We start from the raw sequence: 25,778 nt of genomic DNA on the forward strand, positions 1-25,778 counted from the left end.
CACACACACACACACACACACACACACACACACACACACACGCACGCACGCACGCACGCACGCACGCACAGGTTTATAGCTCCGCGAGCCATTTCCTGACAAATTACACTGGGTTGACTGTGGAAAACGGATAAGGTAGAGCAGTGCTCCCAGCAGCCCAGTGAATCAGCAAGGAGAATGGCGTCTGGCCCAGGCTGCCCTAAATATAACTCATCTGAAATGGACTGATAAACACTGGCCACTGGGGCCCCTGCTGGATCAGGGGGTGTCGATTGTGACCCACTGAACACAATCTGCCATTATCCTTTGTGTCTGTGTTTCTGTGTACATCCCTCTGTACATCCCATTGCACTTCCTTTCCCTTCACCAGATCCTCTCTTACATTTCTCTGTTTTTTTTGACAACCAGTTTGTGTTTATTCATCATATGTTTCCTCATATTTGTAATGCTAAGCAGTGGAGCCACACCAAGACTTGGACATACAGGCAGTCTAGCGCACATCAAAAAGTAGCATGGCCTGTTCCCAAGTTACATTGCCACATACACAACAAAGACCCTCCTTGAATTGAGACGGGGTTACAATCTCCTGCCTTCTCGTAGCCCATGATATGTGGTTAAACGCTAGTAATTGAACCTTAAGTTAAGATTATTGTCACATACTGTTCACAAGGTCAAGAATTATCTTCTTGGAGCACCTTGGAAGCCTAGTAGTTAAAGTGCATGCCATGTAACCGCCATGTCCAGGGTTTGATTCCAGCCTAGGGATCGTTGTTGCATGTCTATCTGTCATTTAGCCATTGTTCTCTGTCTACTAAAGGTGAAAAGCCACAAAAATAAGACTTCTTTGTTTAAATTAAGTTACTGTCAAGCATTGCGTCAGACAAAAAGTTCAGTAACTGATTTTTGTAACGGTTCTTTTTCGGGTCTATAATTTTGTTGTGATTTCTTTTCTATTTTATCTAAGGGGGTTCCTGAAAAAAATGTAATGTAAATGAGTACTAAACATAGGGGAAATAGGAACTTGCTTAAAAAGAACTGCTCTGTTTGAATACAAGTAAATATTCAGTCATTATTCATTTCGTATTGGTAACTTCATTCTTCATATTTGTTTAATTTTATGCTTGCCTAGAGGCAAATTTCACATGTTTGCATATTCAGCTGACCTGCTGTGCACTGAAAGACTCTCGAGGTATACACAGCAATGAATTGGATATAATTGAACACAGACTCAATTTTGCCTATGGTTGGTACCACAATACAGACTTATTTCCATGAATTTTCATTATTCGGACATTACAAACCCATAAGAAAAAGGTTTACACATGCAAGGGGCATATTGAAGCTCTAAGAATTGTCATTGCATTAGCACTGTACAGTACCGGACTCTCAGAACGTATGCATTCAGTCATTAGGGATAAGATAATGGGCCCCTATCTTGCACCCGGTGCAAGCACCAGTCTAAGTGTCTTTGCTATTTTAAGAAGTTGCAGTTGTTAATTACCCGTCTCGCGCCCACGTGATTTAAATAGCCAATGCACCTGCGCCCATCTTTGCGCCCGTGGGTGTGCTGGTCTTACAGGGAGGGGTGTTCAGCTGAATTCTTGGCGTATTGCTATCTTGAAGCAGCGGGAAGTGATCGCGCCATTGACCAACAAAAACCTGGTCTAAAATCAATAGCAAAACATTTTTTATTTTGACAGCGCATAAGTAAAATGTGCCTAGGCTCGTGCACATTGCGCACACTATGCTTGTAACACACACAGGGAAGCGCAACAACACACAAATATGCAAAAGATTAAAATTTAAAATGTTATGGAAAATCCGCCATCATAACAGTAATGCGCCAAGGTACAAACGCGCCTGGCTGTAAAAAGGAATGAGAGATGACACACTGAATGATTTATGGCGTGTTACGCCCAAAACCCACCTATGTATTAAGGAAGACACTAAGTACAACCTGTTTGAACCACGAGCCCGATGCATAGAGCCTTTTTTCCGTCGTCAAACTAGCAAAAGTGGATTTGGACATGCGCCTAAACGCACCTGTGCCATTTGTTTCATGCCGCACGCTTAGATCGTTAAAATAGAGCTCAATGTGTGAGCAAGAATCCTTTATACCTCAACATGTTTTGCCTTAAAGAGATGTAGGAATTAATAAATGGCTTCTCTGTGGATGCCACTGTAGTATTTACTTGTCTTTCCAATACTAATGTGTCTCCATGTTACAAAGTCAGTCTGTGAGTGCATTTTTCAGATGTCAGTTTTGTCTTGTTGACTTAACCCTGTCAGGCGTAGAGAAACCTAATCCTGATCCTCCTAATCACCCGTGTGTCTGCCTCATAGGGGAACACCCTGATAGACTGCTAGACAGACACAGCTCTCAAGTGCATTTTTAACCCTTTCACTTACACACAGCTGCCTATTTCAAGACAATAATTCATTCTAACAAGCCCACTACAACATATCCTAGAAGTTATGCAAATCCTAAGCATTTCAGTATGGAAAGAGTTTCATTTGTCCAAACACAGTCCCCCTTACCTCTTAGGTACTAAACACATGCGGACTGTCCTTTAAAGTAACAAATTAGTAAAATCATCGTTAATAATATTGAAGCTTTTTACTAATAAGTATTTGGATTTTAAACACTATTAATTTAAACGTTTCTAATGTGTGAGGACAATACATTGTTAGCATAGTGACATAGTTGGAAGTTAGTGCCAAGCAGAGGTGCCATTAAATCGATAAGAGATTGATTTGCTGTCTCCTACAAGGATGAATATCAATAGCGCACTATGCTACAAGTGTAATCTCCAGTGAAGAGGCTTTTTTGTTCCAAGGAAGACCTACAATATGAAATGCACAAAGCAAATGCATGCATTCCAAACCTGAAACAGTTAACTCCATGGTGGGGATTACACCTAATAATCACCTAATGACACTGTGCTTCCACTCTAGATAAAACAAACAGGGTGTGGGCCCCACATTGTCAGGATCAGATGAAGAGTTTGTGTGTACTTGCAGAGCTTTTCTAATACATGACAGTACACCTGGATTTTTTACATGCAACACCTGCCACACCTGTACCCCTGGAATGCGTACCTTACGCTCATGTGTGTCTGCACATGTATCCTAACCGACCCTAACTTTAAAAAAAAGTAGACTCTGTATACAATAGAGGTTTAGGCAAACCTAATCTAACATTTTCCCTTTCCTAATGTGTGAAAAGGTATATCAAGCAGAGATACAGAGTTAAACACTTAAGTCGTTACACAGTGAAATGTTGTCTCCTCCTTATAGATGAACGTACTATAGGGTGGTTAAGTAAAATAAAAGTGTATAGTACTGCGTTCTGTATGTGTATTGAATGTGTTTTTGCAATATTCTTGAAGAGATATGTCTGTATTTCCTCTACAGTGGCAACAATGGTATGTTGGTATTAAAACAGATGTTCTTGACCAAAAAAACACCCACTCACCTGAGAATTTGAAGTGCCTCCTCAGAGTTCTGCAACTCATCAGAGAGTCGTCTCCACCTCAGCAGTGCCTTCAGGTCAGACTGTTCTGCTGTCTCTTGTAAGGAGAGCTGAATGGAGAGATATGCAGAGTTATAAAGATATGAGGGAAAGGGTTATGGCAAAGAAAGTAAAGGAGGGTGATTTTTAAATATGGTAAATCATTATTTATATAAACAAAGATGAAACTGAACAGATTCAAATTAAAAGTCAAATGCACACTAATATGATGAAAGCAGCACTGTCCGCTACTTCTGTCACTGTCCATAAAAGGTCTGCTTAAATCTATTTCTTCATAGCCAAGTACATATCCTAAAGGTGACATAGTAAAAAGTGCAGACACAAGGAAAAACATTTGTGTAACTCTAGAGGTTGTGGGAAAGTAAGTAGGAAGATTAGATCTGTATCCACATCAGCTCTCTGATCACAGCTGAAGTTAGTGTTGCAAGCAAAAGATTCCTATCAAAGCTCCGCCCTCGCCCTTTGTACTGTTGTTTATCTAGTTGTTTCTGCAGGTTTGAACCTCATTTGCAGGGCGTCTTTAGGCAACAGCAGTGTGAAGTTCAACAATCTCTAAGCTGTCAGGAGGTTTTTTTGTGATTGATCTATGATCAACATTTTTTAAATTCTCCGTTTTTTGAGGAGCAGGTGGCAGGCGTACTCTTTCACAACTTGTCTGGTTCAGCTTAGTCTTGTTATGTTTTAGTAGGTCGGGAGGTTTGGGTTTGACGGTTTATTTTGTGGTTGGGCCAGGAACATCTTTACCCTTGTGTTTTGCCTCTGACCTTTTAGTTTCTTGTTTGCCTTTTTTTGCATTTGGACTTTTTCCTAGTGTGCTTAATGCAAGGTTTTTCTATAGTAATGTAATGGCCAACTCTACTTGGCGTGCATTCCAACCACAACACTTGCATTTGAAAATCCTGGCACATAAGCTGTGGAAATGGAGGGTTGGAATGTCAACCTGCGTTTTCCTGAGTTGTTTTATTTTACCAATGGTATGAAGGTGCTGGACCATACCATATAGAGTTACATTTAGAAAATAAAAAGAAAGACATGAACTACATAAAAATCACAAATATTAATGACTCCTGAGGTTGTTTTTCCATTGACAGATTTTGATTTATAATCACAGCAAGTTGCTTTCTGAGTGGTTAGGGGTAACTTCCTCAAAATGGCCACAGGAAAACGGGCTCTTACACATGGGCATAAATGGTGTATCTAAAAGCTCATTTTTCCATTTATTTTCATCTACCTGGGGTTAAAGACTAAAAAAGGCTACCATTAAGTTACATTTATAGAATACCTATAGTAAACTGCAACCATCAGGCAGTGATTGTACTGTACTTACGTGTTGTGCTTGGGCCCAGATAATGTCCTCTAGGTACGTGGCGAAGCCCTCGCTGATCCATTCCTCAGTCCAGTCTCTGGCTCCAATAACTAGGCCGAACCAGGAGTGGGCGATTTCATGGCAGATCCTGGACCCACAAAGAGACAGGCCGTTCTCTCCAGAACCGACACTCCCAGCATACAACACACTCTGTGATAGGAAAATTATATGGGGGCTGGGGAAGACAAATTACAAAAAATAATGGAATAAAGGAATGAATGAATGAGATAAAGCCATAAAAGGGAGTAAAAGAGGGAGTAATAAGTAAACAAGTATTATGAGATAAAGGAGGTTAACCCTTGAGTTCTCTTCCTGTTAAAATTGAAAATTAACACTTTTGTTGACGCTTTATATGGATGTTTTTAACTTTTTCTTACGTTTTTGTTCCTTTTTTCAAGACTTTTGACATTTCTTTCCAATGTTTATCACTTTTAACGTTTCCAACACTACGCAACACTAACTTATTAAGTTTAGTTTTACAGTTATTTTTTGAATATATGGTCAATAAACCTCATTTATAGGAATCTATGCTTAAAGTTTGAGTTAGAAAAGCAGAAATTAGAAATTATTTAGACTAAAATTAAAGGAATGGATGTTGATGGATAATCGCAGACTGGAACATGTCAACTTTTACTCAATACTATTTCAAAAAACACTTCAATGTTTTTCTCCAGATGCCATCAAATTGAATAAGACACCCCAAAATTGATAAAAGTAGAGAGTAGTTCTTGCCAAAGAGCGTTGTGTGGAATCAATCATGTTATTTTGAGTAATTACAATTGGGTAGTTAAAAAGAACGTTGATATAGGAAAAAAAAAGGGTTAAGGAGGTAAGAGAAAGACAAGAAAATACAGAGGGGATATCATGAGGTAACTATGAGCAAAAAATATGCTGTACCACCCTTACTGACGTAATGTTCCACACCTAAGATTACAAAAAATTTAGCCTGAACACGCCATGTAATATACGATGAATCAACATGTGTGCGTACCAATGACTATGGGAGCCCATCCCTTTCTCCATCTACTACATTATTATAGGTAAAGAGCAGCTTTCTCATCAAGTGTTCTTGCCAAACTGCCGTGTGCATACATCAAGCAAGAACATCATGTTCCCTGGATTAAAATTGTTAATCAACAATGGGTAAAACTAAAAAAAATACAATTATGTATTTTGCAGTTATGCCCAACTGTTTGGGTGGTTATATAGCTCCCACTCCCCTTCCCTCTATTTCTAAACATCATAAAACAAATCCATATTCTCTTTTGAGATATTTATGAAGATGAAAAAAATTGATTAAGAATAAAAGTTTGACATGGGACTATATTTACAAAACTACAAGCATCTGTAGTTGTACTTGAATTAATGACTGAATTATTGAGAAATTAGTTAACTGACATTTATTATCATTGTTATAGTATATTTTTCTAAGATTATGTGGGTCTGAAGAGTGTTTGTGAAAAGATAATATATTAGCAACATTTACACACTAAAACAAACCAAGAAAAACCTTAAAGATCTTTTGCCAATGCTAAAAATGAAAGCTATTTCTGCTTTTATAAAGGAATAACATTATCAGCACCTGTGTATGTGTCCTATTTAACAATTCATAACCCTCAATAAGCTTTTCAGACAATAGTAGTTTATCAAAGCTCTGAGCCAACCACAGTTAAAGAGATAATAACAACATCCAATATAATAGTTAGTAAAAGTTAATACTATTCTATATAGATAATGGTTTCCAAAAAAATGTGAAACTGCTAGAAACACTCCAGGAACAGTGAGGGAATCCCCAAAGCCGGTAAGATAATTTGTCTGAGAACCATGAATGTCTTCTCCAAAAAGTCAAAACATCCATCCAATAACTTGATATTTTTTAGTCTGGACATATGTGGGGCACCGACAGACGGCACGGCTCGAGGAATAACTACAGTTACATTTGCTATGATAAACCATCAAGTAGTTTGAACCGCATTATGTAATTCATGATATTATCTGTCTGAAACCTTCTTACTGCAGACTCTCAGCTTCACATAGACACAGGAATACAGGACATGTGACTTTTAACCATGAGACCGCGCCGGTAGAACAGGACCAATAGTGTCAAAGGCATGGCTGAAGACATTTCTGAAGCATTCTCTACTTCCGTCTTATGTAACGGACTCTGGATGCACTGAGGGGCTTAAGGCCGACTGTGCGTGAGAGGCAGGCTATTCTTCAATAGAAGAATGAGTGAGGGGTCACAAAGGTGCTAATGAATGGTCTCTCTCTATCCTGGCCCATCTAACAACCCCGGATTGTCTAGAGTTCTTTTTTTTTTTTTACACGCTCTAGATTCTTAAGTGTCCCAGCCACTTGGTGGGAAAATGTTTGCAAACTGCGAGTCTCTACTGAGATATATTTTTTAAAGGGTTTTACCACCCTACTACTGTGTCAAATGTGTTAAAGATGTCTCTACATTACAGAAAAATGTATCTCTGTTTTGCTTTATCTTAGTCAGCTTGTTTTAAGCATCATCAACAGAGGTTACCTACACGTAAACATCATGTAGTAATACACCACACGATAAAGTGCCACAAAGAGTGCTTCTACTTCCAACTGCTGAGACACAGTAGCAAAATTTACTCCACCTGTTGGATTGATAGTCTACTCCCATAGCCACAATAAGCCCTCACATTGGTGCTATTGATGAATTATACTAAGCTGTAAAATGAGCTAGTCTCATCTAGGAAAGATTAGCATCCTAAACACCACATGAGTTATTTTCTTTCCTTGTCTGCCATAACCTAATTATAGTGACAAGTCAATTATAAAGGAAAACAGTGAGTAAAGACAAAGGTTAGGCCGGGTCTGCCAGACAGTCTATTTTGGTGGAAAACAAAATCGGATGTCTGAGCAACACAAATACCCTTTCTTTCCCTGAGGATTGGTTTATCAGATTGGTTTATCAGAAGGCAGGCCACTGCATTCTGTTACTTAGTACATGTCAAAATCATATAATAGGGTCTTATGGGCATCATTTCCAAGACAGCATCTCAAATCTAATACCATGTTATTTCTTTATTATACAAACAGAGAGCTGTCACTAGAGTTGGGTATGCTAGCATTAGCATTATGAGTTTCTTTGTAGCCTAATCTTATTCCCCCACAATTGGATAAGCATGCCTTTGTTTTCAGTTCCAGCCGTGCGTTATATGCGTGCGTCTGTATGTGTGAGTGAGTGTGAAACACAAAGACAGCCTTTCAGAGACGGCGCTTGCACATGCTCCTCTGAGGGATGCGGAATCCATCACTACAGTGACAAATAGTGTCATCCCACCATGGTGGGGATGAATAACAACAGCATCTTTCACATTCACTGGCTGACATTAGCTGACATCAGGGACCTGTCAGGGATACATGCATGAGAAAACTTTCACACTCATATTCATGCTTATTTAGCACCTGCACATGTGTATACACCTTTCAACTCCACTATAGGTCTAAATCTGCTGTGGGGATGAATGCATGACTCTGATTACCAATCAGTGACAATCAATTACCAACCGTTTCTGTGCTGTTTTCAAATACAGTTTTAGACATTCATTTGTAAGCAAATACTGTCTTCAATGCAAAATGTGCTTCCATATTCTCTGTTTTGCAAATATGCAAATGTGACTCACAAAACTAATAAAGCTGCTGATTACACCAACAATTACAATCAATCAAGCATTAAGTGATAATATGGCAACTCTCAGAAACGGTGTAGCTACATTATACTCATGTCATACAACTTCCACTCCTCTACGTCTTTGCATCACTCACTTGTTGATGGAACATTTACAAACTGAACATTTTCAGATTTATTTGTGTGCTAAAAGTTGTAATGATGGTTTTAATCATTATTTATTATCTTGTTCTACTTATTCCGCTGTTGTTATCTTGTTGTTTTTAACTCTGAGGGCCCATTGCAGTTAAAACAACACTCGTCATATGAACATCTGAGATTCCGTTTGGATGCCATATTCCAAATTGCAAAAGATAATGTTTTAATAATTTGATATCACACCAAAACACTGCACTAAATGATGAGGTTCTAGACTCTACTGGAAGTCCAAAGTTGCCCTTCACTTTGAATAGTTCCCGTTTTATTGTTTACAGATGGCAAATCTGATTAAGATAATCCATAACAAAAAGTCTATTCAAAGATATGTTGCACTTTATATAAATGTAGGATCAAAGACACTCAGAGGTGTTAGAATAAAAAGACTAATTTGGTCTGGACCCCAATTAGGGTCACTTATGATTTTCAGATGATTGATTGGTGGATGATAAATGATGGGATGTTTGATATCAAATTGAACAGTGTCACCTTCAGAGCATGTAAATTAAACCATTATTTGGTCCTGTTTCGTGTTTCTTTGCGATCTCAGTTTTTTTAATTAAACGGCTACAGCTGTGCACCAAGTTGTGCTTTGGGTGTAATTCAGATTTACCATTTACTCTTCTCTAGTTAGTCATGTTCTTCTGAACAAGACATTAAAACATGGAATAAAAATCTGAGTTTTATGTGGATGCCTTGGCTGTTAATTATACTTCTTGTTCTTGACTGGCCTTTAATTTTCTTAAAGAAAAGAGACTTACTTAACCTACTTAAGAAAAGAGAAAAAAAAGGCACCAATACGATTAGCAGGTGAACCCCCTAAAAGCAATAGATAAAACTGATCACTATGAGAGGCTGTCTGCATAGAGAAAAACGGGCAAATGTCTTTAGTTAACCTTTTCTGATGATGGTACCCAGTTGGTTTTTAAAACACAAAATGAAATACCGATTAAAGGCCTCCTGTTAATTCTCACACGACAACCTCGTGGCTAAGTCACCCAGAGTGACTTGGTTCTGAGATTCAGAGGTGTAACATAGGGCAAGTCTTCAATTTGGTGGGACACAGATTGTAATAGTGTTTCGCTTCTCCATCTCTCCATCTATTATTCATCCCTCCATCTATCGTTGCTGGCTGTAGGCCATTTTTCCCCCAGCGGGACACTTCCATGCATAATGCAGCAGGGGCCCTATCATAGTCCTGTTATTGACATCCATAGCCCCAGCTACTGTAAGCCCATAGCTGGGACGCCAGTAAAACAGCCCCATGAGAAAAACGAACGAGGAAAAAGATGATGAGAGCTGAGCGTGCACTGTATGTGTAAATGAGAGTGTGAGAAACTAAGTAAAGAAGAGATAAAATTCGACAACATAGAGAGAAAGATTTAGAAAAATATGAGAACAGAGACAAAAAGGAAAGAAAGGGAATTAAAAATGAATTGATAGATATTTACCGAGAGATCCTAACCCTGTATGATTAGTTTTGCTTTTTCGGTGCAGTGTCAACTCCCTGGTGTGATAACTGTTGAACTGCTCAACAAGTGAGACACATGTGCCGTTACAGCATCGCTGGAGAAATTGCATGTTTCTGTACAGTGTGCAGTTATGGGCACACTTTAAGACACAGTGACAGACAGGTTATGAGATTAACAAAAGCCATACAAAACATAACAACCACACAAACTACAACTTTGTCTATTATTTTCTATTAAAGCATAGGCTGTAGAGGTGGCCTTTCCTAATGTCAGCTTGCGGGAAGAAGCTTTATCTTGTTTCCCTCCCTCTCTGACAGAGTCTGTGGGCTATTTCGGACACAGGAGCCTATTTGACCAAACTCCTAACAGCCTTCGTTTTTTTTTAACGAGTCTGACTTCAAATGTCTGGCATTCCAGGCTGGCTGCAGATCAGCTCTTTGTTCCGAGACGGGGCCCCACAGGGCCAGGCCAAATGCCACTCCATGTAGGGCCTGGTCACATGAACGGGGGCCATGCCGGGGCCCCCGGAGAGCCGCCCCACCCACACACACTACATCACATCAGAGCCTGGAAATAAATAGTAGAAACAATATCAGAGGTCATCTGCAACAAGCAGGCAACTCTGTTGCTCGTGTGTGGATAAAATGAGTCTTTGTAGTATCAACCCATAAGACACGAAAGTGACAGGTTTAAAGGTCAGACTGTATTTATAGTTGTTGTCAAATACTATATTTGTACATACATAGGTAGCTGGCTCTAAGCAGGTCAAGTTTGCATCACATGGACAGAATCCATGTGGTTCATAGCCTGACGAGGTCAAGAATAACTTTGTAGACACTCAGACATATAGTTTATGAAGATTCAATAATTGTACAAGGTGCAATCAAAACAGAGCAACTATATACAACACAGCAGAGCATCATAGGCACAGACATGCATCCCCCCCCCCTCCCGAACACACACACACACACACACACACACACACACTTTCAGCAAATCTATTTTGAATCCCTATTAGCTGGAAAGTGATATGCCTGATCCATCTGATCTCTTAACAGTAAAACAATCCACAGTGCTGTTTGCTCTGTGTTTAGTATAGAGTCCAAAAACGTATGTCACCCCAGAGGAATCTTTGTTTGTGTGTGTGTGTGTGTGTGTGTGTGTGTGTGTGTGTAGAAGGATGGAGGATATATTTAAAACACTATGGAGACTTATTTTTCTCTAACGATGCTCTCTCTTGCTGTGGTTGAATCTGGCCATATCGCTGACATATTGAAGACAGAACAACAAGAAATCCCTGTTGATGGTACCACAGTAAACACTGACTCCTCCAGGAGGAAGATGTAGGAATCTTTATTTGTACTAACCCAAAGACACAAAATATCACAATGAAAGTCCTATATCAAATGTTTCACAGTCCTATACTATCTTAATACAACAATACATCCACAATGTTTCAATGAGTGCTAATGCAGTGCAGTATGAGTTCATCTGGCTACAACAAGCCCCTGTCGATCAGCCTAAGGGAGGTGACGACATGACATTTATATGACATAACCCACAATCCTGTATCAGTGTAGCTATTTGCATGCAAACTCCGTCACTCATCACACAGCACTCAAAACCCTCTTCTGGCTTCCACTACCGCCTCAATGAAAAAGACAGGAACAATCTATTTTACAGGATTATAATTTGAGCCATTTTCTTGCCTGTAGGGTAATAAATAGACTAATTTTTTTCTCTCTTATGTAACATGAGCGAATGAGACAGTGAGGAGACAGAAAGCGAGACCACTCAGTACTGCGAGGCTATATAAGAAGTGTTTGACAGAATGGAAAGATGGATGAAGGCAAGATCGAAGTTAAATTAGCCAGTGAGCAGAGCTGTCTCCAACACGGAGGTTTCAGGCTGCCACCTGGCTGGGCTGCCTGCCTGTCAGACAAAAACGTGCAGCTGATGATTACAGCATGGGTTGAAGGAGTTTAATGTAAGTACTATTGCAACGACATACTTAAACAATACCACAAGAGATAATTACTGGGGGAAAAAAAAATTGTACAAGGCACGAGAACAATCAACAGGTATTAACACGAAGAGGAATGCAGGCCACACAATGTGACTGTAAAGTGGAATGCTTCAAAGATAAGACAGTAATATTCTTTATTTTTCTTAAGATAACAAAGAGCATGAAAATTACACAAATTTAAACATCATGGTGACACTGACATCATTAGGATTAAGTGTCTAGTTGTGCCAAAGTAGCAGATTTTGAAATGTTTAGTAGGATAAATAAAAAACTTTGATCTGCTGGTGGCACTATAGAAACTTTTAGGGGATCAAAAAAGAAACTGAACGTCCATTAATGTCTGTATTGGTGGACTGACCACCCAACATACAAAATGACAGACAAACACTGCCATCCATAGAGCCATGCAGCTAGTTTGGTTAAAAACAGCCCATTGCAAAAGTGAATGGTAGACTAGCATGGAGCACAGTTCTCTCCCCAAGGCTAAAAGCAAACCCAGACATCGGAAGCATTACCACCGAGCATTTCACAGCACTTTGTTTCAAATATCTCATTTTGGCCGGTTCAGCGCAGAGGTCCCACAGACATTAAGCCGTCTGGCTTTGCACAGACAAATGAAATTACCCCCAGCCTCTAGGTTCCACTATCACACACACGCCCCAGGTTGCACACCAAAAGCAGCAGCAGCAGCAGCAGCGTCCCCTACGCCATACAATAGACCCATCCATCACTCCAGGGAATGGGTCCTGTGGACTCATTCATTAGTTAGTAGAATGGGTGTGCAGTGACAAGCCTGTCTTGCCACAGCCTCTAATCCAGAGTTATGGCATAGTGTGTCTATGTTACTGTTAAATGTAGTACTATATGCCAGCTGTTGCCAGCAGGTTCCCATCTGAGGGCAGTTCAAAGCAACACTCACCAACAACCGATGACAGTATAAGCATATACTGTGCATATGGCACCTGGGAAAAAACAGCACATGCGACAATGGGTGTAATTCTGAGCAATGCAGCACATAGATCTAGATATAAATATGAAAATCAAAAACTAGCATATATAAAATGTTTTCGGATTATTCCTGAGGAGAAACACTCAAGGTGCAGAATAACTCTGTCCTGTCAAGCTGTGGAAAAGTTAAAGATGGCTCCTTTAGTTGTGAGAAGGTACTATAGGAGAGCAGGTAAACCTATACTGCAGATAGAGAAAGGAAGTTGAGAGGCCCAAGATTACTAGAAAGGAATGTTCCTGTAATAACAAAACACTCACTAAACTGGACCCTGCTATCTTCATTACGAGCACAGAGAAAGGTCTGACCAAGAAAAAGAGACGAGGAAGCAAGAAGAGATGTATAGAGAAGGCCAAAGCAAGGTTTTGAAGCTGTCTTGTATGTAATCAGCTGAAGGCGAGCAGAGAAACAAAGGGAACTGTAGAGAAAAAAGAAAATAAGCTAGCTAACCTAAAAATCTTAACTAGTTGCAATCACTTTAAAAGTGTGCAAGGGACACTCCCTCTCCTTCTGTCCAGGTGCAGGCATGCAGAGATGCCTTTACAACTTGCCAGGCTCTTTTGTGTGAATACAGAAGACAGGGAGATCCACTCAATGTAGGAAGAAAGAAACACCTCATCCTTGACTTTTTGATTAACAGCTATCTCCTGTGCCAAAAAGTTCGACCCCCCACATCCCGCCCACCCCGCCCTGAACTGCCTCCTGAAAGAGCAGGTCTGTGTCGCACACTTCTAGGGTTACTGCACAGATCAAACTGGAGAGGAGAGCAGAAAGGCAAGAAATCCACTGAGAGATCGGATGGAAGAGGGGACTGGGGTGAAATGGAGTAAGGAGGAACAGAGAAAAAGAGGACGAAATAGGTCAATAAGGAGGCAGGAGGTGCAATTCAGTAAGTGATGGGAAATCAAGGCTAATGAGGCAGAAGAGTGAGACTAATGTTATAAACCGGGGGCAGGTTAAGATTAACATTTAATCTTTTGAATTTGCATTTTGTGCTCTGCTGTTATATTTAATTGACTTGCTATTTAAGATGGTAGCAACCCACAATGCCTTTCCTCCAAATGAATGATCTTTCCTAAATCAGCATTGTCTTTTAAATGCTGTTGGTTGTGCATTATTTATTCCATTATTACTGACAACTTTGAAAAGTATGCAAGTTTTTATATTTATTTTCTCAATTCCAAGGAACAATCAGTGTCCAGTCAATAGCTTGTAGAAACTTAGACATTCTAAACCATTAAACATACTTACTTAAACAGATGCACATTTTGTTTTTCCCATCTTGTATATATTTAAATAATTGTTCTTATATTCTTGTATTTTATTCTTATATTTTGTTATTATTATTATTATTTCATGTATATTGTATGTATATTTTGTGTGCTGCTGTAACACTGTAATTTACCATTTTTTGGGATCAATAAATATCTATCTATCTATCTATCTATTAAGGCTAGTGTCTCATTGCAAATTAAGATATTAATGCAGTGGTTAAGAGTTGAGTCTGCTGCCATCAAATTCATTTTTTTCTCTCACTTTTTTCATCTTTTTTTAAGACTAACAATTAGCTTACATGTAGGTTGCAAAGACTTTAATGTGAATTTGGTTGTTTTTTGCATTAAAAAAGATGCCGTTTGGAAGCATGTTTGAAATAAATACCCTAGCAGCTGCATTACTATGGGGGAATAATGTAATGTCACAACAATTTCTACCATATGGAGATTTATAAAAACCCAATGTCTCAAAAAACTTGTAGTATGATTTGGGAAATGTCCGGCAGTAATGTGAAGAACATGTGATTTCTATGTTATAACATGCAAAAACTGGTCTGGTACTATTAAAGTTGAAAAGGAACTCAGGTGGTACACTAAAGAGCTCCAGGGCAATGGGGGATTATCCTGCAGGGTACTAACCCCCCCCCCCCCCCCCTCAGCACTCCAGCTCCCAACAGGGACCAATGGCCAATGTAACTTCCTGCTCGCCCATAAACAAACAATGCAGTCAACTGAAGTCAGGCTGAAAATCCTCCAGTGCCACTTAGAGAGGTCAAGAGGTATACACCAGTCATAACTTTTACCTAGTGCCTGTGACAGTTATATGGCAGCCTAGTTTGACTGTGCGGAAAAAGGAACAAGCAGTTTAACTACTTGATCCTTTTTCTCCCCATTTCTTCAGGCAGCCAACCCCGAGGGGAGGGTTGCATAAAAGAAATAAAACAAAACAAAACAAAACAGGAGAATGAAAAATGTAATGCAAGGGAATCTTCTGTGTATAGAAGGAGGAAAGTCTTTTGGCAATAAAACGTGTCTGAAAGAAGTCTGAAAGAAAGTTCAATGTGTTTGTGTTATTCTAATCTAAAAAACAACAGCAATAATGAAGGAAGATGGTAATAAAAGTGCGATGAGACGTGTTGAGAGACATATTTTCAAGCAGGTATGAGTGTGGGTTTATCCGAGGCCGCCATCAAAGGGTGCTGGGCGGCCCTTCTTTCCCTTATCACAAAAAAATAAATCAGCGACAAGTAAGGATTACGCATTAATCCGGCTCTATTACAGCTCAAACATAAGGATAACCCGTCTAAAATATGTTAAATTGTGTTAATTTCCCCACCAGAGAAAAACAACAGACAACAGGCAATGACAAATGATCTGTTTGGCATTCCTCTAACGTCATGCCATCCCTCTAAATACACATCCTTACGCCCTTATTTGAACAATGCAAGCATTCATACAAACAAGCACAGGAATCTGTCTGTCTACAGTGAAGCAAAACAAAGCCCAGATTACCCGCACAAGTAAAACGCCTGTTTCAACTCTTTTGTCAGTTCTCTACAAAATGCAGGGAAACCACGGCTCTCTCGGGGACGTCAGTCATGTCTTCATTTGTGCACGCTGCAAACACAGTGATCTCTGATTATTCTTACAAGTCCAGCCAGACCTCTGGGACACACAGACCTCAGCTTCAAAATGCAAAGAGGAAATGCTGTGCCCTTCCTGTCACTCCCAGTCTGAACCAAATGACGTGGTTGAGATGGGATGAGGAGATTACACATCCAAATTAAAAAAAGCCTAGGAGCTAAAGCAAATACAAATACAAACACTAATGTTCAAATGCACATATGGTATAAACACACAAACACACTAATTATTAATGTCCGAAAACAGCGGGAGGTCTAAAAGTGACAGATCGGTGCAGATTCATTATATTAAAGCGCTTTGGTTTACAACATTCCCATGTCTTTCCATCACTCAGGACAATGAGTTTTTTTATGCAGACTGAAAACAGAAGTAACTTTGAGGGATTCCCCAACTGTGCTCACTGGCGGCAACTCTCTCATACTGTGTTTTGTTTCCGCTCAGACACCTCTTCATCCCTAATCCATACTCCCCTATCAATGTTTAACCCTACTGTATTTGTCTTCTGCTCTCTTATCCGTTTATTATGTCTTAAATGTTTTACTAAGGGAGTGGGCAGAGGACACACAGCAGTGCACTTACATTCCACTCCCTTAGCCTTTCTTGTCATAGGAACAGAAGAAAAACACAAAAGGACAACATGAAAGTGTACAGACAAAAAGAAAGAGAAGATATTCTTTGGTATATACAGTAAGTGTTGCAAGCTCATATGCATCTGATGATAACTTGGACTGCTAAAGAACTCTTGGAGACAAAGTAGAAGACAATCAATATTTTAGAAATATATATAAGATTCACGCTCTCATTGTTTTTTTAAACTAAAATTGGTTATGGGAAATCCCATGTACAGCTGACATGACTTCATCCTCTGGAAGTTGCATATGCGTGTGTGTTGGTGAATCAGAAAGCCGTGTGGGTGCATTGTAAGCGGCACAGCCCTTGAATGCAGGCCTGCCCTTACTTGACTCCTAAATCTTCGGTTTCCTGCCCTCCCCTATCTCAGAATAAAAACGTCATGCCACTGTGAACCCTCCCTTCTTTGTATCAGACTACAACAGCTTTGTGCCTACTTGCCAAAGCTCCCTGTCCTACAGCCCCTCCACTCCTGCTGTTTCCACTGGGGCACTGCACATAAATTGTGCTTGGCTTGGTCCCAAGCACTGGGGCCCACATACCTCCCAATCTCTAGATTAAATAGCGCCAGTCTCTGAAGTTCTTCCAGGGGCTAATGGCTTTTGTTGCTGGGAATAATCCACACATCCTCTCCCACATCCTGGGGGTCCGCAGGCCTGTCGTGAACCTTGCCTTTACCCTCTTCATCTCTCTCTCATCGTCATCTCAATCTTTGCTTCCATTTTGGTTGACCTCTCTGCTTCCCTATGGCACAACCCTGTGGTTAAGTGGGGAGGCATGCAGGACCGAACCACCCGCACTGAGGGGAGGATGCAGTGAGTTGACACTGGGTTGAGACCCATGCAGAGTTTTATAGGGAGTCGGTGCAGGTGCTGTCTGAAGCTTAATGAAGGCCCTTAATCTCTTCTCTGTCATCTGCAGCTAACTGGGGTCTAAGCAGCCAGGCCGAGAGGGATAAGTGCCTGGGAGCTATCCTCATAAGGAAAAGAAAACATCCGTCAGGCAACAGCCACAGGAGAACAGCCTCTGTGTTAGCACTTGATGTTCGTTCAAAATAAATACAGCAGAGAGACAAATATTCACAAGATGAGGGGAAAGATTTTCCGTAGATCAAAGAGCACTCTGTACTGTGGGTGAAGTAGTCCAAATGAGTAAGCAAAGTTGAGAACTGGGTCCAGAGATTGTCCGTTCTGTCACCCTGTCCTTCAAATATCTCTGATTGAGACCACTCTTGGCTACAACGTCAGAAATTCACACTGAATACATATTCAGGTATGAGCTCATATCCTGTCTGGGGCACTTGTCCCCAGGGAGGCCGACAAGGGAGTGGAAAAAGCAGACTGAGAGAAAGAGAGACTGTGCTTGCAGACCGCAGACACCGGGATGTTCCCTGACCACCCTGATCAGTGTTCTTTATCAACACAATTTAAAAAAGTCCAGTCACTGATTGTCTTTATTTTGCTTTGATTTCCAATTTTAACTTAATTCACATGGCTACTGTCTTGCTGGCAGTCATATATCCAGGCATACCATATGCCAGCTGAAAGTACCATATTGCAGAGAGATTATAAAACTTGATTTCAAGGGAAACTATTACTATTGTAGAATGCTAGAGGTCGAAATGGAGAGTAATCGACCGTACAGAGAAGTGGAGAGGACAGAGGAGAACTGCAAATACATGGGTCTTGAAGATTTAGGGATAGTATGAGGGAAAGAGAGAGAAAGACAGGAGATGAAAACCCAGACCTCCAGTAAAGCTGCACACAAACATACATACATAAATACACATAGGTCTAGTGTGGAGAAGAGAGCCTGCAGACCACCTGAAATCTCTTCTTAAAAAAATGATGTAACACAGCAGACTATTGACTGGCTCGCTGAGTCAATGAAGTTGCACCCAAAGAAGAAGTTAGCCACCTCCCTTGTCCAGAGGGTTGGGGTTAGGGCTTCTCTAAAGGTAGGAAAAAATAAATTAATGAAGGAAGGAAGGGAAGAACCATGTTATGTTTAGAGGAAGGGATGGAGAAATGTAGTGTAAACTTGACTGACAGTGTCAACATCAAAAATGTAATAAGGTGGAAGCAGGTTGAGAGAGTTGAGGGAAATCGTAGAAGAAGAAAGATGTTTGATGTTTGTAGGTTTGTATGTGTGTGTGTCTCTTTTGTGATATTTTTGGGAGTCAGTTTGACTATATGTATTTATGTTTGGTTTGTACCCCTCTTGTAATGTGTTGTGTGTACTTTATATCTGGACCTTGAGTGTGTAAAATAAAATAAGCTAATAATGTTACTTTTCCTGCTGAAAAGATAATAGAATGGACTAAATGGCAGCATTTAGGCTCAAACTCACAACTAAAACATATCCTTTTATTAACACCACAGACGTGCTAGTAGCTTAAACATCATTGAAGCCAGTGTTGAAAGTGGTTATGAAGGGGAAAAAGGAGGGATGAAAAGTGATTGAACCGAGTTTAGAGGAAGTTGGACTCTTTTTTCAACAAATAATTCCAATGTGGAAGATCTCCATGAAGAAGATTGAGACAGATTGAGAGGGTCTGGAAATGTGAAGTATGTCATTAATCATGCAACCCAGAAACATTTTACTTGAAAAACCAAGAAACCAGAAGGATAAAGTTGAAAAACAAAAGCTCAAAGAGCCCACTGCACCCAAACTCCCAAGCAGCAATCAGCAAACAGACTAATTTAGCTACTAGCGGCTGAACATATGGGAGCATTTTGCAGTAGGGTTGTGAAATATCTATATATATCGTATCGATATCGCGACATGAGAAGAGATATCGTCTTAGATTTTGGATATATTGTAATAACGTAATATGGTAAGTGTTGTCTTTACCTGGATTTCCAGGCTACATTACAATAAAGTTATGTAATTTTCTAAACTTACCAGACTATTTAATTATTTACCTTTACCCAGTAAATCATTAAATCGTTTCTGTAGAATATTTATCAAAAATCCATTTTGTAAATAACAGTTTGTTAAAGCAACAATAGTCAACCATACAATATCGTCCCAATATTGACATTGAGGTATTTGGTCGAGAATATCGTGATATTTGATTTTCTCTATACTGCCCAGCCTTATTTTGTAGTTGTGAGCCAGATATTTCCCTCTGGGGATGGTGGAGACCAAAACTGAGCCAGCAAGAAAATGAATGTTGGACTTACAGTAAATTTGTCAGAAAATTAATGCTCATGTAGCTCTGTATCTTGTGGACGTGTAACAAGGCAACTGTTTACCATATTAACTTAAAAGATTATAATTGGTCAGAAATGTGCTCAAAAGTTCTTTCTGCTAGACCCCAGGTGGTCAAATATTCAGTTGGTTAAGGTTTAAATAACCATAGCAGAATTGTAATCCACCTAATACACAAAATCCCTCTTAAAGTTAACTACTTCACACTAATTTTAAACATAGGAGCCAGTTCAACTTGTTTTCTCTGTCTTCCTAACTTCCTTATCCTTTGCTCTTTCTAGCATTTTGCCCAATTCACACCTTCTACCAAAGACCTGGGTGTTGTTACCTGGCCATGCCTAGACTGGAGAATCCTGCTGGCACGATGAGAACATCAAGGCGAGGAAAGGGGTGAACACCCAGAAGGGTGTGGGCTGCAGCCAAACATCGAGGCAACAGCTTGAGGACTCCCTGCAAAAGGAAGGCAACACGTTTCTCAAAACAACGGACAACTAAACTATCACAGGTTTTGCCTGAAGCAGATTTGTATGTACAGTATGTACAGTATGTGGTGCATATGGTATGATGGTTCTATATTTATATATACAACAATATATATGTAATGCCAGGTATTCATTCAGTAGCTTTTGCTCATTGTCTGTTGTTTGCCTGTTGTTGTTGTTTTGCTTTTTACTGTAGGAAGTTGCTGCTGCTGTAATAATGGAACTTCCCCACTGTAGGATGAATAAAGTATTATCTATGTGCTGCATAAGAAGTATAAACTTAGAGGCAATTGCACTGTTTGTTTTGAATGTTTCGTGACTCATCATCTGCTCAAAACTGACAGATGGGCAAAAGCCTTGACTTAATACTTATAGGGGCTATATGAGTTAGAAATTCCCATTTAGAAGATGAGGGGTGTTTTACGCAGTCCTCATGGGAATACAGTCTCATACTTTTACTATTCTGTCAAGAGAAGGCAGTTGAAAACCGCTGGCATAATGACACAAACATTAACTGATGCTAACGGTCTAATCTAATCGTATAAGCTATATTTAGCTCATGTCTCAGTGGTTCTTAGTCAAAACTCCACCTGGGTCTTCTGCAGCAAGGAGACGGGGCCAAACACACGGTGTGGAATCACCCGCTGGGACCTAGCCGACTGCTCAGTAAATCGGCAAGGGTAGTCGCCATGGGAACAACAGATGCCGTCATCCACCACGCCTGAACAATCAGTTACAGAGAGCCCCTCATCCTCAAGGGAAGAGTAACAGAATGCAGAGTCTAAGCCGGTGGTCTGGTCTCTGTAGCAGATTAAACCCGGGGAGAAAGGTATAATAATCCAAGGTTATTAACAACAATTTAATCAATTTATTGAAGTAATTGAAAATATATACAGTGGTTGCGTAAGTGAACTAAATACGGCACAATGTGTCCTGTCTCTCTGTGCTATGCATGGAAATGAAAACAGTGGAAACATGGAATATATACGTCACAAAGGCAAACCAAAGCAATCCCAAAAAATATCTAGGTGCTGACATGCAATCTCATTCACTCTAATGCTAATATCCAGCACTAACTCTACCCTCAGCATCAGAACCATTCCAAAGGTTTTGAGCGCCATCCAACTTTCCTTCCAGCCATTCACTAAATATAAAGGCCTTCTTGTAGAGGGATATTCCTGGAGCCTGTAGCAGGCTACAGATGGGCTGCTGCTGGAGGAAAACCATGACGGGAGGAGGAGGATTACTGGAAACCACAGGCAGACCTGCCAACCTGCTGGCCGGTGGAGGGGGAGACCCCAGATCAACCCTGCCCTGCCCACAGCAAGCAGGCTGCACTCTATATCCTGAACCTCTACAAATCTGATGTGAGCTTTCCTTCTTTTGGTGTCCAAAGATCATTTCCTCTTTGCGCTTTACCCAATGTACTATGATAGAAGGTGTAATGTACTTGTGAACCCAAGATGACTGAGTCCTGCATCCTGTATGCTACACTAACTTCACCTGCACCATTTTTGGTACGGCAAAAGGAAAGTTTCACCATGGAACGTTGAAAGGCCAGACTTGGGTTAATAACAGTCTGGAAGGAGGAGGTCTTACAAGAAGAAAAGAACATAGGAAAAATAATAAAATACCTGCCAGTCTTGAGTGGAGAGCCCTTTACTACTTCACTAATGGAGCGTACAAGTCCAGACCTAAGGTCAGCCTCGGTCCATTCCCCAGGCCCAGCCTCAAGTTTGGTGATCTTGCTACAATGCGCCCCGTCCCTCACCCCTCTTTCCAATGCTGGGGGGATTTCTGCTGGGACTTGGTGCCAGTGGCCCACTGCCAAGGTGAAGGTGGAGGCAGGCATGGGCATAGTGACGTAGTAAGTCCAGATTAAGGAGGCTGCAGAAAGTACAGGGAGAAGAAGAGGGAAAGGATGAAAATGTCAAAGGGAAAGAATAACAGGCAGATATCATGGTGAGATAAATGAAATTAAACATGTGGACTAAATTGACCTTTTGTTTCACTTTACTATTCAGGTTACTATTCTTAAGTTGTTTTCATTTCATTTCCTCCCAACCAATCTCTATCCCTCATGCCAACCTTTAAAAAAGGCACACAATTTCCAAAACCCATATTTCCACCTTATTTATTTTACAAAATAAATAAGGTGGAAATATTATTTAAATAAAAGCTGTTGTAGGTTGTACAAAATGAAAGCCCTTTGAGGCCAATTTGTGATTTGGGGCTATATAAATAAAAATCGACTTCTACTGGCTGTCACAAAAGGTTTGTGAAATAACAACTCACGTGTGTCCCCGTCCTCAATAGGTTCAGCCTGCTCCTCCCCACTCATCAAAACCACACACTCACTGGGGGCCCGTACTGTTGCATGCCATGTTGACATGGCAACAGGCGGCTCCTGGCAGGGGAAGAGAGCTCGGTTGTTGATGGGAGAACCGGCAGTGTAAACACACACCCTGGAAGGGTAAACAATGGTAAACTGCAAACAATGCTCATTTCAATGCTCAAAGAAACAGAAACACACACGTACACGTAAAGCATCTACACACAGAACAGAACAGAATAGCCAGAGGCGTGCATTAATGCATCTGTATTCTTCTATTCTAACATAGCAAGCTCAGAATATTATATCGTAACTCGAGTAGCAAAAATCAGAGCAGTTCCCAGTGTTAAAATATTTAAGAAAAAGTCTAATTAAACTACTAAAATCATTGTTTATGGAATGGCATAGGTTTTCATCCCAGGTGGCAGTAGCTCAGTCAGTTGGAAGTTGGGTTGGGAACCGGCGGGTTGCAGGTTCAAGTCCCCATAGGGACCAAAATATGTTGGTGGACTGGTAGACAGTTCACTCTGTCTCTGTCGATCAACAACTTGAGTCCCCCCACTCTGACATCTCCCCATTAGTGCATGTGTGTGTATTTCAGGCCTGTTTGTATACTAACAGCAGAATGAAAACATTGTAAATGTGTGATGAATTCATTATTATTATCCTGAGACAAACCTGTTGTCCTGGTCTTTGGTCCACCTCACAGAGCCTCCTGTCGGCCTCGTCTCATAGCAGATCCTGAGAGCACGAGGGAACTCCTGAGGGGTCGTGACCCCCTTCTTCCTCACCTGCAGACTCCATCGGTCTCTCTGAAAATGCAGTGAGCCGCCACCCTGAGCCCCATGGGCACGGCTACACAGCAAAAACAGCTGGTGCTTCTGCCTCCATCGACTAGAGGGCACCGAGATCAGGTTCTGAATAAAGGCAGCGTTTGGGTTCACTGAACTGACATCTGAGATGCTCTCAGATGCAACCATGGATGACACAGAAGTAACGTCCACCTCTTCCACCTTTGACACATCCAGGTCACAGCAGTCCAGCACTAAGGTGAAATCACGGTCACTTGTGGTTTCCCACGAATGTGAAGATTGAATATTTTGGGATTTAGCGGCAGTCTGCGACCCCACGGCAGACAAAGCCTGAAATTCAGCCGCATCCCTTTCAATAGCACCGGACATCTTCTCCATCCTTGTCGTAGTCTCCCCAAGTCCTTTTGTACCATCCTCCACTGTATCCACATCCCGACACCCTCCGGCCTTTGTAGTCCCAGCTCCGGATCCAATGTCATTGTCAGCCTTAGTCCCTAATCCAGCACAAGGCTCCAGGAACAGAACAACACTACCACTGATGACCTCCCTGTCAAAATGAACAGTCAGGTCCAGCACATAATGTCTGACAAGTATGTGGTTAGTATTGGCTCGGAGTGGAAGGTCATCCATGTCGGGGTTTAGGTCCTTGTCTGGCTCCATCTTATGTTACACAAATGGCTTCAATGTTGAGCAGAAGATCTAAGAGGCAAGACCAAATATATAACTTTATTTCAAACATTGAGGGACTATATTTAAGTAAGTTTCAGACCAAACTATTAGTTTCTATTCTATAGCTTCCTGTGGGCTGCCAGTGCACAGTAATGAAGCCACATTTGTTAGCGTCTGTATGCTAAGCTCAAACTTAAATGCCTAACTCCATCTGTTCACACATTCCACAAATGTTCCCATACAGGAAAACAGTTTCTTGAGCCCATTTGGATCTGATTTAATGAAGCAGTAATAGCAAAACACCTTAGTCCAGCACCAGGAACGGCTAAAGGTCTGAAGCAGCCAGCCAATATTAAAGACAGGAGGAACTCCTTGGACATTTTGAGTGAAGGAGTACACAGGATTTTGAGCTAACGAAAAAAAAGGACAATATCTACAATCAGCTACAGGAAAAAGCAGAAAGGCCATAACATCTCTTATAGAAAGTAATAAAAAGATTCTGGCTGAAAACATCAGACTTATATGGCTGCTCTGTTTTTAACTATGCTCCTAATACTCACTTGTAGAGTAGTGATTATGTTTACTGTATTTCTGCATACTGTTACTATGGAATAACAAAACAGTGGCTCCAGACATTTTAAAACCTGTAATTATGAGCTTAGTGGGACAAAGATACATATTACATAGATAGATTATTAACTTACTTTGAAAAAGGTTAAACTGACATAAGTGCATACAGTGTCCTCGCAGGTAAAACAGATAAGAGCTTGCCTTTTATGCATATTAAAGTCAGACCAGTTACAACGTAACGTTGCTGTTCCCATCATCAAGGTTAGCCTTGATCTTTTTCTTTTTTAACACTCCTGTTGTCCTTGGGTCAAATTTGACCCATTTTCAAAACACTTCTACATCAGAAAATTGGGTTTCTTTCAACCAAAATGTAAAAAAAAAATAAAAAAACGTCTCCACAAGTATGATCAGTTCCCTACTCTTACTGAATATGGGTGTTTTATTTAATGTTATGACATTTAACCCTTGTGTTAAAGTTGACCTGCAACTTTGTGTTTTTCTGGATGTAATTTTACCATTTTGTGTTGTTTTTTTTCTACACTTTGACATTTTTGTCTATTTCATTGAAATTATTTAGTCAGTTTTTTGTATATAAGTATGTTTTTGTCAATTTAACAATGTTTTTGTTGCTTTTTCCGATGTATTTGATGTTTTTTGACACTTTTTCAGTGTTAAAAAAAAATGTTTTTTTTGTTGAGGTTTTTTTCTGTATTTGTTGCCTGAGGAAAACAGGAGGGTTAAAAAAAGAAAGAAAAAAAAGTCAAATGGACTTTGAAAAAAACATCAGGTGACAAAACGTTTCAACCATAGACTGTATATATACACTCACCGGCCACTTTATTAGGTACCCCATGCTAGTAACGGGTTGGACCCCCTTTTGCCTTCAGA

At 40.4% G+C, this 25,778-nt stretch overlaps 1 protein-coding gene across 5 annotated transcripts in view; it reads right to left on the reverse strand.

The window, feature by feature from the left end:
• Positions 1-24,344, reverse strand: part of aopep (aminopeptidase O (putative)) — a 66,365-nt gene extending 42,021 nt beyond the window's left edge. For all 5 annotated transcript variants that reach the window (XR_004656622.1, XR_004656623.1, XM_034871625.1 and 2 more), the window contains exons 1-7: positions 23,518-24,344; positions 22,803-22,972; positions 22,142-22,394; positions 21,098-21,311; positions 20,354-20,475; positions 4,860-5,073; positions 3,476-3,582 (exon numbers count right to left, since the gene is read on the reverse strand). Coding sequence is in view for 3 of the 5 variants with exons in the window: in XM_034871625.1 (XP_034727516.1) it covers positions 3,476-3,582; positions 4,860-5,073; positions 20,354-20,475; positions 21,098-21,311; positions 22,142-22,394; positions 22,803-22,972; positions 23,518-24,311 (1,874 nt within the window). In the remaining 2 variants the exon portion in view is untranslated. The remainder of the gene's footprint in view (positions 1-3,475; positions 3,583-4,859; positions 5,074-20,353; positions 20,476-21,097; positions 21,312-22,141; positions 22,395-22,802; positions 22,973-23,517) is intronic.
• Positions 24,345-25,778: the final 1,434 nt, after the last annotated feature.

The sequence above is a fragment of the Etheostoma cragini genome, chromosome 5 (genome assembly GCF_013103735.1).
Source record: "Etheostoma cragini isolate CJK2018 chromosome 5, CSU_Ecrag_1.0, whole genome shotgun sequence".
NCBI classification, from domain to species: Eukaryota; Metazoa; Chordata; class Actinopteri; order Perciformes; family Percidae; genus Etheostoma; species Etheostoma cragini.